Genomic DNA, 17,549 nt, shown 5'->3' with positions numbered 1-17,549 from the left:
ATGGTATTTTGATTGAATAAAACAAAACTTTTTTAAAAATATCAATTTTTGAGAGAGTTATTCTATTTACCAAAAATGACCAGAAATAACTTTTGCTTGAGTTATTTTTGGTAAATTGAATAACATTCTCAAGAATTGATATTTTTAGAACATTTTTGTTTTATTCAATCAACAATACCATGAAGAATTTATACTCCAAATCTTATGTATTTAGGCCTATCTCTTACCGAATTTGATAAGTTCTGTCTCAAAGATTTAAACTTTAGGCGCTCATATCTCAAAAAGTAATAATCGAAAAAAAGGCTTTATTTTTAGCCTTAATTTTCACTATTATTTCATTTTCTGAGTTTAGATCAATCAATTACAGACGGCGAGAAAGTGATGCTCTTAAATAGGATATGTAGGATAGAGAAGTTATCATTTTTTTTTCTCAAGGATTAAGTTATGACGCAGCCTCTCTCTCTCTCTTGCACTCAGCCCTCTATCTAAATAAAATAAAAGTAGGAAGGAAAATTTACTTGAGATTGATAATGGTGTAACAAACGAAACTAGTATATCAAAATGTGTTAATAAACCAGTGGTTTTGACAATATCCAGTCGGCTTCATTTAATATGCATATTTACCACAGTATCACCTTCACAACAACACAGAAATTAGAAAGGAAGATTATAAGGAATGAAAAGTTATTTTGTGAAGTTATTTAAAATTTTGTGAAGTGAACAACTACAAGACTTAACCTATTTCAGACTATGTGCAACCTTATCTAAATTTGGGAGAGGAATAGCACAAGGCTACCTTATTTTTTTCTCTCCCTATCATTTTGATGTACTTATTTTATGAATCAATAAAGAATAAAGAACATTCCCTATGAATGAAAAGATGAATAGAAAGTTAAATTCGACAAATACCTTTGCACAGTGAGATATCGCATTGGAAATGGACCTCAGGCTCTTCTGAAAAGCGGAATATTGAATAAATGGTGGCATCTGCAGCTCCTAGCTTTTCGTCGTATTTGAACGAAGATATCACTGATGGATTTTTCGGACATCTGAAAAATATAAAACAATTTAACGTAAATAAGGGCTCGAAAATACAGATAGGAAAAATGTGTGTAGTTTTCCACATGAATATTATATCATAGAGAAAATATGGCACAAGACGTTATCCCATGGTATAGGGCTTTTATGTTCAAATTTTCAATGTCAACTCAAGCTGGTAGTCCTAGTAGTTCTTTTTCGTTAAGCTATGTGACGCTGGTAGTCTCTCATACTGTGCCGTTCTGACAGTCTCACACGGTTAAAACATTAATCGGCTTGCGTTAACAAAAAATCGGGTAGAAATTTTAAAGATAAACTACTTATACAATGACATATCTTTTTATGCTATATTTTCTCTATGATTTACACGTGGGCATATAACAACAATAAAATAATAATTTATTCATCATAGGTTTTTATCGTCTTATAACTGACTGCATATGACTATTTTTGGTCAGTTTGATGTGATTTTGTTCAACTTCTAGTAGATGTTTTGATAAAAATTGTAGGAAAAATAAATATATTGTATATTATAGATCTAATAGCCTAGAAAAATAGGAAAAAGCTTATATATATATGTTTCATCAATCGTGTTCGTGTTTATGAACCAAAGAAAACAAACCAAAATCAACTCAATTGTTAATAGATTATTATATAATAACTTGAATAAACTAGTATTCTTTATTTGTTTTTTACAGAAACGACATGTTTCGGTCAATTATGCAATTTTCAAGTGTCAAATTAAATGGCTTTTGAGAAAAGCAGGAAATTATTCAATTGAATAACTACAAAGAAACCATTTGAGAATAAATAAGTTTTATACTTGAACATAAATTAAATATTTTTTTCGCCTAGCATCGCAATAATACTAATAATCTTCAATAAACATTTATTATGATAAATTTGCTTCATTTTATATTGTAGTTTTGAACATTATACTCCGCACAAAATAATTTTTGACTTGGAAGAGACTTGCGCAGCAGAGAAGGCTTACAACGATAGGGACACAACGGCGGTGATGTGCCGTACTGAACCAGCCAGCGTTCTCAAATTTCTAGTGGGTATTCAAGCGCTTTCGAACCTTAAGAAGTTTCCTCTCTAAAAGAATTGAGTCGACTGATTCTAATCGTCAAATTTGCAACTACGCTTCTACCTATGACTCTATCACTGTAATTGACTTATCTCCCTTCATTTCTCTGCGCCGCATAATCCTCCAAGTCAAAAATTATTTTGTACGCAGTATAAATGCTAAATCGAGATCGAATAATAAATTAAATTATAATATTTATATTTATAAATGCACTCACCCTCTTTCATCAATGAGCATCTCACTTCTGTTTCCTTTGTCGAAAGCAAAACATGATTTCACCCTGATTCCATGAGTACCTGGAAGCAGAAAACACCAATTTTAAATACCTACTTAATAGAAAATGAAAATCAACAGACTGACAAAATATATCATGGAATACAACAGTACTAGTGCAAAAATAATACACATTTTATAATGGACTGTATTGTTTTACGATTGTACTACAGAGTAGGCTACATGACGATATAGACAGTTTCACATTATCATGTGATAAGAGATAAATTATTATTCATTTAAAATAAAATGACTATGAAATTGTCATTATTATTAATTTCTATTGATTATTTAAATCACTTTACAAACTGTATTATCGAATTGCATTTGCATTTTATATCTGAATTGCCTCTCTAAAAATCATCCTAAGTTTGGATTATAAGAAAAGGATGTTCAGCTATCAGGTTAGTTAACCAAAAGATTATAAAATATAGCTTATAATATTTTACAATCAGAAAAACTAATTTCAGCGTTATTTCGTGGCGACTAAAAATTATACCAATAAATTCAGCCGCCGGCTCAAAACTTTTTGACAAATAATATTTGTGAACAGAACTTCAACATTTCACAGACTATTTGAAAAAAGCCGTCGGGTATATCTTAGTCTTCCTTTTTTCTTAGCACTAGAGTAAGATTCATTTAACACTGTCAGCATTGGGTAAATGGAAAGCATTGATTATACGTGTGAGGAATGCTGACTGCCTGAAATATATCTCACTATCGATTCTAATGTGTCAGCATGTGTTAAATGTGAAACATTTATGTAACTTATGAGGAATTCTGACAGTTTGAAGTGGATCAAGTGGGACATCTTGACAGGAAGGAAAAATCTCAACAAGATATCACCGAGAATTCAAATAACCGCCGGGTAAATTAGTCTCCAGGTTTTATTAGCACTTGACAAGATCGAAAAATTTCAACGCCATTTTAAAAAAAATAGCCGTAATGGGATTCAGTTATAGTGAGTGATCTGTCAGCATTCGTAGTATGGTTAGCGTTGGTGTTATTCGAAGGAAATGCTGATAGTTTAAAAGTGAATCTTCAATCGTTAGGTGGAAAAAGATTTGAATGTAAATCGGCGTCTTTTAGAGAGCAGAACTGGCTCGCATTCTAAGTTGGGTTTTATTTGAATTCTAAGGTCGTAGATTTTAGACCTCGACCGACGAACCAGGTCTTATCTTTTTCACAGAAGACAGTCAAATAAATCAAGTAGTCAAGCATCTACATTTCAGCTTCTTTAGGTGATTTTTATGCAACAAGGATAGCAGCAGCTCCATTGAGATAACTATAGTGAGGTTCACTACTAACTGTCAGTATTCCTTATGATAAAACATCAATGCGTCCCACTCAACCAATGCTGTCAATTTGACACTGTAGCAAACGTGACAGGCCGAGTCAAGATTGAAGGTTCATCTTCAATAATTTTAAATCTCCCGCCAGTTCAAGGCCGACGCCATTTAGCGGCAAATTCAAAATCGTGATCCGACAAATTTGTGGTTCCATCTTTAATTTTTGTAGTGTTTTCACGACAGGACAGCATTTCGCAAAATGAATGATAATCAAGCTGGAAAAACGGTTGTTAGTTCGTTAACCTCGACGTTTTGTCATGATATTGCTGCAGCCTTCAACATTGCGCAATTTTTTCTTCCAGCGGCGTAATTTTTCAACCGCGTGCTATGGCGGTGACTAAAAATTGAGCAATAATTGAGCCAAAAAAAAAGGAAAAATTGAGCACTGATAATCGGATGATGATTAATGAGGGAAAGGTGAAATATCGAGAAGTACGCATATGAAGTTTTTCATAGAGAATTTGGTAAACCGATTAGGCAAACTAACTCCCAGTAGCAAGTAGTTCTTCAAATTTAACCGTGATTAACTGTTTGTTTAATGCCAGGAAAAGCGTATGACGTCTTTGTTTAGCGGTTGATCATTAAAAACTATTACATGGCAAATTAATATTAGTTGAACTGTTGATTGTTCATTTACTTTACAAACGCTTATTATTAGAACTGTTAATTTTCACTCCAACACTAATTGATGGAGCTATTGATAAAACTAGGGGTTAATTGCAACAAAAGTCATATTGAATTGAACCACCGTGAAATTACATCAGATTATTCTATGATAATGTATTGAATGAAATCATTCTACAGCGGTCAAATTTGATTTGAATAGAAAAAAATATTGGACATTTTTCTGAAAAAGGCTCCACACTGATTCCAGTAGTGAAAATAATAAATTCATGAATATTACACCAAGATTATTTCTGGCACTGTATCAATTACATCTATACATTTAGGGCCGGTTTCCGAGCTCGGGATTTAGCTAAGTTCTAGACTTAAAACAGCTGCAGTCAGAAAATTAGCTTTCCAAAACGGGGCGTAGTCGCAGTTTTTATAACAGTAGTGGCAGTTTTCATTTTCTCATTTCTATAATAAATTGGAAACGTTTTTCCTTGACGAAATTAAACATTTCTAAATCATTCAGAATAGTTGAAACTTAACATTATTTCCTCTTTATTTTATTTTATGTTCAATTTTCTAGTTTTTTGAAATTTAATTCAAACGTGACTTTGACAATGACTACGACCCGTTTCGGAAAGTCAATTTTCTTACTCCAGCTGTTTAAAGTCTAGAACTTAGCCAAATCCCGAGCTCTGAAACCGGCCCTAAGAAATTACTGCAGGTACTAATTCTATTTTACTTCATATTTCTTCTACTTCTGTATCTCGATTTCCTTTCAACTCTACATATCAACCACTAACTCTAACCTCATGTTTCTATAACATCATCCCTTTTCACTCAATATTTCAACCTCTAAATACATTTACTATTTTTCAAGATCAAATTCGGATGGGTACCGTACAATACAGTACTTTTGAAATTCGTTTTCCAAGAAAAGATATTCACATGTTCCAAGTTCAAAAATGATGTTCATATATTGAGATTCACTTCAATATGTCAGCATTGATGTTATTTTTAAAGAATGACAACATATTTTCAGTGAATTTCACTACACATCTTTCACTCATAATATTATATCATCACTATTCATCCACGTTATTCTTGAAAATCAAGAATAATTATTGCACATTAATAATTTTAAAAAATTTCTACGCCAAATTTTTCAATTTTCGACAAGTATGACCCACATTACACTCAATGTTTGGAAAACGTATAAAAAAATTGGCATGTGCCAACAGCACCTCAATTAGACGAGTTAACAATATCTGCTCAATCATGGCAGACACAGTTCACAACAAAGCATTTTACCCTGTGCACCGCGCCATCAAAATTTGCATATTGATTCAAATTCAAATAACTATTCAACAACAAAACAACAACAACAATAACAATAACAACAGCACACCACTGGAACAGAAATTTCCAACAAGAGAATTCAGGAGCAGGATAATGTTGTTGGTACGGTAAGATTCACTTCAAACTGACAGTATTGATTGAATGACAGCATTGGTTGAATGGGATGCATTAATATTATCTACTATCCGGTAACCCTTGCTCCGCAAAGGTCTAAAACCTTGACAAACTGAAAAATTGACCTACTGGAATCTTGACGAATTTTAAATAAACCTATAACCATCCTCGCTAAATCAAGAATCTATATGCAAAATTTCAAGTTGACCAGTCCAGTAGTTCAGACGTGATGATGCGTCAAACATGATTTTTCTATCCCGTACGTGTATAAGCCAGTTCTTTCCTTCATTATAGTATAGATAAGCATAGAATAAGCATAGAATGAGCATAGAATAAACAATCTAGATTGTTACAGTGAGGTCCACGTTATAATGTCAGTGAAGAAAGATAGGAGAACAGCGTTGCCAATTCTCTGCCTTACCACCGCCTCCTAAAGAAGAAAGCTGATACTAGTATATTTATTTATTCATTCATATGCAAATACAATTCAGGTAGAAACAACAGGCATTTGGCCAAAACTGCTCTAAACCTTAATTTGGAGTACACAGTCTAGAGGTTATGTAAAAATGATAACCTTATTCACACACTATTTTGATTCCAAAAAATGTATCTACTACAATTTAGAATTTATCAGATTGATTAATTTCAAAATACAAATCCAAACAAAAATCTCCCTTCACAATCGCCAAAAATATAAAAAAATTCACTTAAATCCACAATTATACTCATCTGATGGAATACTAACTGTTCATTCTTGTTCAAAATAATCAATCATATTCTATTGTTCTATTCTTCAAGAAAATAGCTATTTCAATGATTAAATGATAGATTTTCAAAACTCATATTGAATAATTAATTTCCTAATTATATTTATACATTGTTAAGAAACTATCTGGCAACATTGCGGAGCTAAAAAAAGATAGCGCTACCTGCTTAGTCGAGTGTAAGACAAGGATAGCAACACCAATGCTAATCAAATACTTCCATTATAACTTGGACCTCACTATAGGTATATAGAGTGCAGCCACGGATTCAATTTAAACTGTCAGCATTGTTTGAATGGGAAGCATTGGTGTTATTCAGGAGGGACTGCTGACAGTTTAAAGTGGACCACAGCCATGGATCAGAAACAATGAATGAAGGACATTGGAGAAAAAATAACGCAGCGTTTTGCTGAATTGGTTGTGTGTTGGGTGTTGTGTAGTGTTCTAGTGTACCTTGGCCAATGAGGCATTGCGGAGGCTTTACATGGTCGACGCTTGTGGCATGCAATGTTGCTTGCCACTTGTTTCTTAGCAAAACTTGTCATTTTTGACAAGACTTTAGACTTTATAATGTGGTACGGTGAAATTTGGAGAAAAGAGACCATCATATTAATCATCTATGGCAATATCTACCACATCACCTCCACTGATTTGTGTTTTGGGAACTTTGTAAGTTACTGGAGACATTTTTTTGAGTGTAATTCGTTTAGTCCAGGTGCTCGATTAGTCAGTCTAGGTGTTTGATTACCCCAGGTCGGACTTTTCCGATTAGACCAGGACCTGGTCTAAACGCACACCTCGGCTAAACGAGACGGAATGCTTCGATTAGCTCAGTAGTTCGATTAAACCAGGTGACCTAAACGAAACCTGGCGAAACCTGGGTTAATCGAAGCATTCCGTCTCGTTTAGCCAAGATGTGCGTTTAGACCAAGTTTTCAGCTTCATTGTAGAATAGGACCTGGTGTAAACGAAACCTGGTCTAAACGAGACACTCCCATTTTTTCGATACAATTAATTTTGGAATTATATGAAATGATTTCCCAAGGAGAAGTGAAAGTTCATTTTTATTTTTGTGAAAATGAGCGCCTGAATTTGAATTTGTTATCCTACAATAAGTCATAATAGTTCACAATATTCGGTAGCAAATAAAATTCTGCAATATTTAGAATGTTTCAAGGTAAAAATTATTGAAAATATTAAGGTAAAAATTATTCTATTTTTATCAAATAGAATAGGCTACAGCCATACTAAATGTATCTAAACATGAATTATTGACAAATTCATTATAATTCTTAATAAATAGTAGAGCAGCTAGGCTATTCCCTAGAAAATGATAGAAAACACAATTTTCTACGATTGATATTTTGAGAAATTTACCATTTCATCAGATAAGTAATAAGATACATTGACACATCTATGTTCTTAAATGAGTCATTATCTCCGAATGAATAACATTAATATGCAAAGTTTATAAACGTTCTAGTTGGTATACTAATGAAGAATGAACCCAATGAAATATTTTATAGTTTGTATCTGCAGTGGTTATGAAAAACTACCCTGCAATACGACAAATTGTAAGATATAATTGTGAATTAATCGAAACGATTATTCATTCATAAAAACCATCATCACAAAGCTTTCAATGCGATGTAGCATGCGGCCCGAATAGACCATGAAATCCCCAATAGTTTCAAAAACACTCACTGGAAATCTACAATAGTTTATGATGTTTTTTTCGTAGGAGAAAATCAAATTCGTTGTTTTTCTTTGGACACTGGGATCTGAATGGACACTGCACATTAGATATAGGCCACCGTTTTCTTGGCAAATGTAAGAGAGAAGATTTGAAAGTCACCAATGGAACAAATCCAGTAAGCATTGACTTAAAATCCGTGACGGATTCTCATGGATTATACGGCTACACTGAATTACAATTGTTTTTCACATCTCGATTCTGGATTTCTATGTGAATTTTGAAGAATGACGAAATAGGATGAGCGGGAGAAAAAAGAGAGAGAACGAGAGTAAGAGTGAGAAAGAAAATAGATTACAGGAATACAAAGGAGTAAAATATTTCATACAAGTTAATATTCTTTTTTACTTTCCTTGCCCTATTACCATAGGTAAGGAAAGTATTGCTTTCCGAAAAAAATTAAGGTACCCAAATTTGTAAATTTCTATACTTTTCAAGGTCCCCTGAGTCCAAAAAATTGATCAAATTTATACCTAAAATAGTCATTGATAATCTCTATCAACTGCCACAATTCCCATATCTGTAAAAATTCCAGGAGCTCCGCCCCACCTATGCAAAGTTTGATTTTAGATTCCCAATTATCAGGCTTCAGATATTTCAGATATAATTTAAACAAAACATTCCAAGTGGAAAAGATTGAGCATGAAAATCTCTACAATTAATGTTTAGTATCATTTTCACCTTAAATTTAAAATAAGCTCGAAATTCGAGAAAATGTTATTATTTCAATTGCAAACAGCTGTTGGCTACTGTTGGTTCTATTAGATCATTCACTATGAAGAGATAGCAGACTTCGTGTGTCTCCAGCGTTATTGTCCTGTCACCAGCTGGCTTGGATAGTAGACTTGAGATGCGCGTGAACACTAACGTCAGGTGATAAATTTTCATAACGGCAAGGAAAGTTGGGTGAGTGCGCCACACCAGATTTTTTTTGTCATACTCAATTGCAGCTGTTTTCCATGCATTAAATCAAACAGCTGTTTAAATGTGATTTTCATTAGTCTACAGAGAACTACTAGTACAGTGCCCTTCTTTTGATAAAGAAGGTAGTTCTAGAAGTTCTTGTTAATTAATCTTTCAACAAGCTTATCAAAATACTTAAATGAAAACAAAATTCATTTATTTATTGATATACCAGTACAGTAGACCTACTTTCCATGTATATAGTCTCCTTCTTCTACTCTCTTCTTCTTATCAGTCTATTTCCTCTCTTCCCGTTCTCTCATTCTTCATCTTCTCTAACCCTCTATTGATACTCCATCTTCTGTCCTCTCCTTTTCCCTTCCTTCATCAGTCTTCTCCTACTTTTCCTTTTATCATCTTCGTCTCCTGTCTTATTCTTTCTTACATGTATTCTTCTTTTGCCGGGTCTTATTGCTTTTCCTAACTTTTTTTATCTTATCTTCTTATCACCCTGTCGCATTCATCTTCTCCAGTTTTATTTTGTTACTTCTCCTGTTTCGTGTTTCCTTCTATTTCTTATCATTTTACTTCATCTTCTCCTTCTACTACTTTTCTTTTTCTGACTCTTCTACTCCTGCTCTCCTCTTTTCCACCAGAATTTTTCTTTTTTTTAATTCTTTCATTTTCCAGTAAAATTGACTTTTTTGTTTTTCTGACTTCTTCATCTAGATTCCTTGTCTTTGTTTTCTCTCCTGTATGTTTTCCTTTTTAGCATTTTTCCTTCTTGTATTCCAGTCATTTTAATTCTCTCAAGTCTTTGGCGTTAACTTTTTCTTCTTCCTCTTCTTCTTTCTCTTTTTCTTTTTCTTCTCCCTCTGTCTTCTTCTTCTTCTCCTTCTTCAATTACGGCCAAACGCGTTGATAGAATTCGATGAGATTTGGCAGGAATATTCCTTTTTCAACTGCACGTCCATGTATACACAAGGTTTTTTGAAATTTTGCATTTTAAGGATAATATGAAAAGAAAAGGAATTCTTCCATACTCTGATATCACTATATATATCATCTACTTTGAAGATAGGATTAATCATACTATAGAATTATTTATAATCAATCAGCTGACAAGTGTATTATTCATTGCATGCATTACAAAGATAACATGTCTGGCCGTGTCTATTTCTATAAGGTAGGGTTTCAATATTTTTTATGGTGCGTGCCCATCAGTATCAATATTCTCACATTTGAAAAACAAATTTAATAGGTGATTGAAAATAAAATAAAAAAATGATTAAATGAACTAAATAATTCTGAATAAATTATAATATACTTGATTGAAAAAAATTATTTTAAAATAGTTGAGAAATATTTTTATCAGATGATTTAAAGATTATCACGGAACTGGATAAATTATCTATCATATAGGATACAAATTCAAACGTGAATTGAGTTTATTAACATGAGTGAGTTTTTGATCTTGGAGAAAACAAATAACAGTAAATTGTTTTTAAGAGTGAATTGTGATTGTGAATAATTTGTGAACTGAATCAACTAGAACAGGTGACATCAGATACTTGTGGACGAGAAAACTGCGTGAGGTCAACTGTTCACAGAACTACTAGCCGAACACCTGGACTTAACGAAAAACACCCAGAAAATGTCTCATCCTCCTCCTCCTCCTCTCTTCTTTTCTCTTCTCTTCTTCTTCTTCTATTCCACTTTCTTCTACCTCGCAGCATAGAGAGCAATATAGAATGCAATCAAGAAAGCCATACACACAATTACCACATTCATTCATTCATTTATATTGTAGTACAGTATACCATAAAATAAGTCTAACGGTACAATACAAGTATTAGCCTACATAGTACTACATACCAACACTACACTCATATAATACACACGAAATGTGTTGAGTAGCTTAATTCAAATTGAAAATGATCACTCATTGGCTGAGCATTGATTAAGCAATAACACAAGCCTACAATGAGATTCATTTTAAACTGTCAGCATTCCTTATAAATACATCATTGCTTCCCATTTAAACATTGTATACAGTTCAAAGTGTGACAGTCATTACAAAAAGCATGAGAGAACTGCATGAAATGAACCCAACCTAACCTAATTGTATGATAAATTGAATTTAACGACCAGACTCCTAAGCCCTGAGAACTTACTAATGGTTGACTGAGATATTAATGCATTTAGAACTCATTCCTATCAGATTCACTCCAAACTGACAGTATTCTACATAAACTATACTAATGCTCCCCATTCAAGTAATGCTGACAGTTGTGGAGAGCTGCCAAGTAGTCAGAGTCACTTCAAACTAGCAGTATTTGTCATAAACAACATTAATGATCTCCATTCAACTAATAGTGACAGTTTGAATCTCAACGTAAGAAGACAGCATTTGGAGCAGTCAGTCCTGTGTGAGTTGATTATGATGTAATTTGACTTGACATTCGCAAGTATAGAGAATTAATGGATCAGGAATGAGGCTACTCTGTAAAACCATTTGGAAACGTACACAATAATAATTACACATTACATTGTGTTCAACTGAGACCCTTGATAATTTGTTTCAAATGTCTTGCTTCTCAGAATGTGATGAATGTTTCAGTTCATTTTTCATGTTAACAATTAAGCAACAATAATTAATTTCACTTTATGTGTAGTTGAGAAGTTGATATTGTGGTATTTATTCATCTATATTAGTGGTCGCCAAATCTATGAGCCTATGAGCTAGAATAGCATTTATAAATCTTCTAGTGAGCTACCAACGAATATTAGAATGAAGAAAGTATCTTTTATTGCCTATAAAGATACATTTCTAGTGTTGAAATCTACTTATCTCATAGCAAAAAGTATAACAAAAGTTGAAATGTACATTTCAATGAGAGCAGTGGAACTCTTTTTGGCCATCAAGTATTTTCTTGATGTTTGGAGTGTACGTTGTAGCCTCCATTCTGATGCAGTTGTCCAAAAAATGTTCATCAGTCAGTCTGTTCCTATATCGATTTTTTGAGAATTTAATACTTGAAAAAGATGATTCACACAAGTAGGTAGAGCTGAGCATAGCTTTCAACCTCAATGCAACTTGAATAATAATTGGATATTTTTCTTTGGGGACTTGAGGCCAAACATTTCCAGTTGTAGAAAGTGATCTGAGAGACAAGATCATTTTAAAAATCCACAAATACCATTTCAACTGAAGCATGATCTCCACCGAAATGTTTTACAACACAAGCTGCAAAATCGTCAGCATCGATCTCTACAAAAGGAGAGTTGACGAATTGTACCATATTCGATATGCTTTCAAAATCTTGAAATCGTTGATCAAACTGTTGTCTCAAGTCTGAATTGTAACGTATTCTTGGTTATTGCTGAGGTGCTGTGGAGGATTTTTCTCGTCATTGATTTTCTTCAGACTGGAAAAGTGTTTATATTCAAACTGGACGACATTCTTTTCCCACATCTCAAGCTCCTTGGAAAACGATTTTACAGTTCAAATCATTCTACCGATGTCCTTATCTTTCCCTTGAAGCTGCAAATTCATATCATTCAACTTCTCAGTTATATCTGTGAGAAATGCAAAATTTGTAGCCATGTTTCTCAATGCATGGTTGACAACCCAAGCATTTTTGTGAGCTACCAAAAACTACCCCACAAGCTACCGGTAGCTTGCGATCGACTGTTTGGTGACCACTGATCTATATAAATAAAATTCGAGCTTCAAATTTTGACGTTCAATAACTTTTTTATGAGTGCACCGAATTTGATGATTTTTATTTAGTTGTGTTCGTTATGTTCAGGACCAGGTTTATGACCTATCAAACTTTTAATCCGACTTCAGGACTCTTTCCTACGGTCCTTCAAAGTTTACATGTAATCCTTATGGGAGAAGATTTGTGAGCTGGCCACATACACAAATAAAAATCAGCTGTTATAATCATTGCGTCATCCAACAGCCGTTGCTATATAGTAGACAATAGTGTGTGCTTCTCCATAACCGTCAATGTATTTTATTATTCTAAACCCCCCTACTAAAATCAAAATGACTGTTCTGTGTGTATCTATCCAGCAGTGCGACCTCAGGTTGAAGACTTTCATGCTCTAAAGACATTGCTTTGTTTCGAATAAAATAATTTTATTACAAAGCAAATCAATTATTGAGCTGTCTTCGGTGTTTAGAATCAATTTTTTGTACATTATTTATTTTGCAGTTGGAAAATTTATATACTAAAATTTTAATAGTAATTGTTCGAGGAGAATAGAATCACTTTCCAAATAATAAGCAATGAACTGCTGCACAACTAACTAAGCACATAGGAAATTGTCAAAAACCACAGATTTATTGATACTTAAAAAGACCGGTTTCGGTTGTTACACCATTGTCAATCTCTGATAAAAAGAGATATCAGAGTTTATCAGAGATTGACAATGGTGTAACAACCGAAACCGGTCTTTTTAAGTATCAATAAATCTGTGGTTTTTGACAATTTCTTAGTATTTTTATTTAAACATTAATTTCATTAAATAGCACTACAGATAATATATACATTCGAATATCAACATTTTCAGATGGAATTAAATAGAGAATGCATTTATTCAAATGCTAATTAATATAGAATTATTATTTAACGAAAATCCCAAATAAATGCTGCAAATCACCCCGAAGACCTCTGCTACTGCAGACATTGACAACAGGGTTAACAGCTAGATGGAAATTCGATGGGAACTACTATCCAAAAATTGGTTGCTAGCCCGGGAATCGAACCCGGTACCTTCCAATTGCCAGTCAGGAATGCTTACCCTTACACCCAAACTGACAATCTCTAGATAGCAGTGCTCATTTTATACGAAACCACAGCAGCCAACTGGCAATTGGGAGGTACTGGGTTCAATTCCCGGGGCTGGCAACTAATTTTTGGATAGTAGTTCTCATCGAATTTCCATCTAGCTGTTAACCCTGTTGTCAATGTCTGCAGTAGCAGAGGTCTTCGGGGTGATTTACAGCATTTATTTGGGATTTTCGTTAAATAATAATAATTATCAACATTTTCTTATAAATTTATTTTATTCATCTAAGCGTTATTGTAATTGATTTACAGTAGGAGAAAATAATCAAAGATAAGGGAAGATCTCTAATTATTCTCTGCTAAAACACATTCCTTCACATCGTTTCCTATTTACTGATTTTTTCTTCCTACTCTCCTTCTCACTGGATCATAGCCTACTTATCTAGCGGCCTTCCCATATTCCTAGATTCTAATATTTTTCTATTCCTCTCTTGTCCTCTTCATAATCTAGTTTCCATCACAAGCTTCCCTTATTCTTGCCCTTTTATAACTAAGAGAGAGTACTAACTTCTCTCTGGAAAGAGACCACCATTTTATAAAGGTACTAATGATTTTTAGTTTTCATAGAGTGTCAAGAGAACATTTTCTTAACCAGTCCAAGCCATGAGGCGTTTCTTTGACGAGTCGGCAGGACAGAAAGCTCTCCAATTGGCTGATTGAGTTGCCGTTTGGGAATCAGCTGATAATCAACTAATCGGTGAGCTTCCTGACCTGCCGTCTGTAAAACGCCTCATGTGGCTTTACCCTTATGCTATTATTACAAGCATGAAAGTATAATAGGCTACTGATAACTTATCACAAAAATATATTTTCTGTTGCTTTTCTGCTAAGAAGCAATTCGATTCATCAGTATCTTATTGATAAAGGAAAAAACTGGCTTATACAATATACACGTACCATACGGGATAGGAAATTCACGAATGAAGCATCATCACGTCTGAACTACTGGACTGGTTAACTTGGAATTTTGCATATAGATTCTTAATTCACCGAGGATGGTTATAAATCTATTTTCAATTCTTCATTATGTCAAGTTTTCAATTTGTCAAGTTTCAAATTGGGCCCTTGCATAGCACGGGTTACCTGCTAGTCTTATATATTCTAAGTAACTTATTTAATATCATTATCCGTTGTTCCGGTCCCATCCGATCCTCATCCCCATTTTCCTCGTCATGTGTCGTTCTGAGGTCGGTTCACGATTGGTCTGCTGCTTCCATGATGCCTCCCACTGACACGTCAGCTCGCTCGCCCTCAAGTAGGTATGATTATTTCAATAATAGTAATAATGACGCAGGTATGTTTCTAGCAAATAAGCTCCACTCTTCCAAAAAACTTTTCAAGGCTGCTCACCTCAACGTCCAATCCCTCAGCTGCCACATTGATGAACTCAGAGCAATCTTCCGTTTTCAGGACTTCAATATAATTGGAATTTCCGAATCATTTTTGAAGCCTAGTATTTCATCAAATTTTGTTGCATTACCTGGATATAATCTTTTCCGGAATGATAGATTAAATAAAGCTTGTGGGGGTGTAGCAATTTATGTGAAAGATGGTATCAAAACAAAAGTTTTAATCACATCTAAACAAGAGTATTGTTCCAGACCAGAGTTTATGCTACTTGAATTATCTTTATCTAGTACTGATAAATTACTCGTTGGTATCTGTTATCGCCCACCAAAAATAGGTCATTTTACAGATTTCGAAAGTGCCTTGCTTTCTCTTATGCCTTGTTATAGCCGTATACTAGTTATGGGGGATATGAACACCGACTTGAACATGACAAATCGTAACTTTGACTACTTTCAACTGACTACTATTTTCCAATGCCTAAACATGACTATTTTACCTCTCGATCCAACTCATCATACTAATGTATCTGACACACTCATTGACCTTCTCATTGTTAGTGATCCTAACGAGGTTGTTCAAGCAGGCCAAATCCCATTCCCAGCTATTTCTGGACATGATTTGATCTACTGTGTACTTTCCCATAAGATACCTAAGCCAGAACAGAGAATTATCACTTATAGAGACTTCAAAAACTTTGATGAAGCCGCCTTCCTGACTGATGTGGCTCAGACTCCATGGCATCAAATTGAAGCGTTACCCTCAGTTGATGACATGGTAGAGACTTTCGAGAATTGGACTTTGACTTTGTATGACAAACATGCACCTTATGTGACAAGGAGGATTAATAGAAAACGACGAGTACCGTGGATGACTGAAGACATACTTAGGATGATGGGACGTAGAGACAAAGCACATAGAAAATTTAAAAAGACATTTGACTTGGACAGTTTGATAGAGTATAGGAGCCTTAGAAATAGAGTTAAACAGGAATTACGGAACTCAAAGATTAGGTACTTGAATTCGTTTATGACAAACAATAGACAAGACTCTAAATCACTTTGGCAGGGAATAAAAGAATTCGGGCTTGGCAAACAGAAACCGAATCCACAAATAAACTTACCATTGAACAATATAAATGACCATTTCGTTTCACACTCTAACCAACGCGACGAAGTTGTCATTGCTAATCATATCGATGATCTTGAAGAGCAGGTTACAAACTTAGATTTACCAATCACTGATCAATTTCATTTCCATCCAATCTCAGAAGAAGACACTTTCAGAGCAATTCAACGTATTCATAGTAATGCTATGGGTGTAGACAAAATTCCTATTAAATTTATCAAGAAGTTGTTATTTGCTGTTTTACCAACCATTACATACATTTTCAACAAGTCACTTGAAGAAGGCATTTTCCCTGAAAACTGGAAGTTTGCTCTGGTTCGCCCTCTAAATAAAGTTCCATCACCCAATAAAGTTGAGGATTTTAGACCAATCAGTATTTTACCTGCATTGTCCAAAGTGCTAGAAAGACTCATTCATGCTCAAGTTGTAAAATTTCTAGACAAAAATAGTAAGCTTCATAACTTTCAATCGGGCTTTAGAAAATTCCATTCAACTGAAACAGCTCTGCTCCGTGTCACTGATGATATAAGGTTAGCTATGGACCAAAGAAAATGCACCATCCTCACCCTATTTGATTTTTCTAAAGCATTTGATACTGTTGATCATACAGTCCTTCTGAATAAGTTGGCTATTCTTGGTTTCAGTCACAACTCGTTAGTTTGGTTTAAATCCTATCTATTAGGTAGGAAACAATGTGTATCTGTCGGTGACAAAAAGTCTACTTGGAAAAACGTTATGCATGGAGTACCACAAGGTTCAATTTTAGGCCCTCTCCTCTTCACTTTGTATGCTAATGACCTTTCTTCCATTATCAAATTCTCCAGTTTCCATACTTATGCAGACGACCTTCAAATCTATTTAAGCTGTCCCATAACAAAAATTAATGAAACAGTTGGGATAATGAATCAGGATATCAATTCGATAGTGGAATGGACAAGGAAAAATGGCCTTAAGCTTAAT

At 34.1% G+C, this 17,549-nt stretch overlaps 1 protein-coding gene across 1 annotated transcript in view; it reads right to left on the bottom strand.

Moving 5' to 3' along the window:
* LOC111053469 overlaps positions 1-17,549 on the bottom strand; it is a 169,526-nt gene that overhangs the window by 20,811 nt on the left and 131,166 nt on the right. Inside the window, exons 6-7 of the mRNA XM_039440061.1 lie at positions 2,346-2,424; positions 910-1,049 (exon numbers count right to left, since the gene is read on the bottom strand). Coding sequence (XP_039295995.1) covers positions 910-1,049; positions 2,346-2,424 — 219 coding nt within the window. The remainder of the gene's footprint in view (positions 1-909; positions 1,050-2,345; positions 2,425-17,549) is intronic.

The sequence above is a fragment of the Nilaparvata lugens genome, chromosome 13 (genome assembly GCF_014356525.2).
Source record: "Nilaparvata lugens isolate BPH chromosome 13, ASM1435652v1, whole genome shotgun sequence".
NCBI lineage: Eukaryota > Metazoa > Arthropoda > Insecta > Hemiptera > Delphacidae > Nilaparvata > Nilaparvata lugens.
Note: the sequence above shows the minus strand (reverse complement) of the source record. Positions and strands in the feature narration are given on the sequence as shown.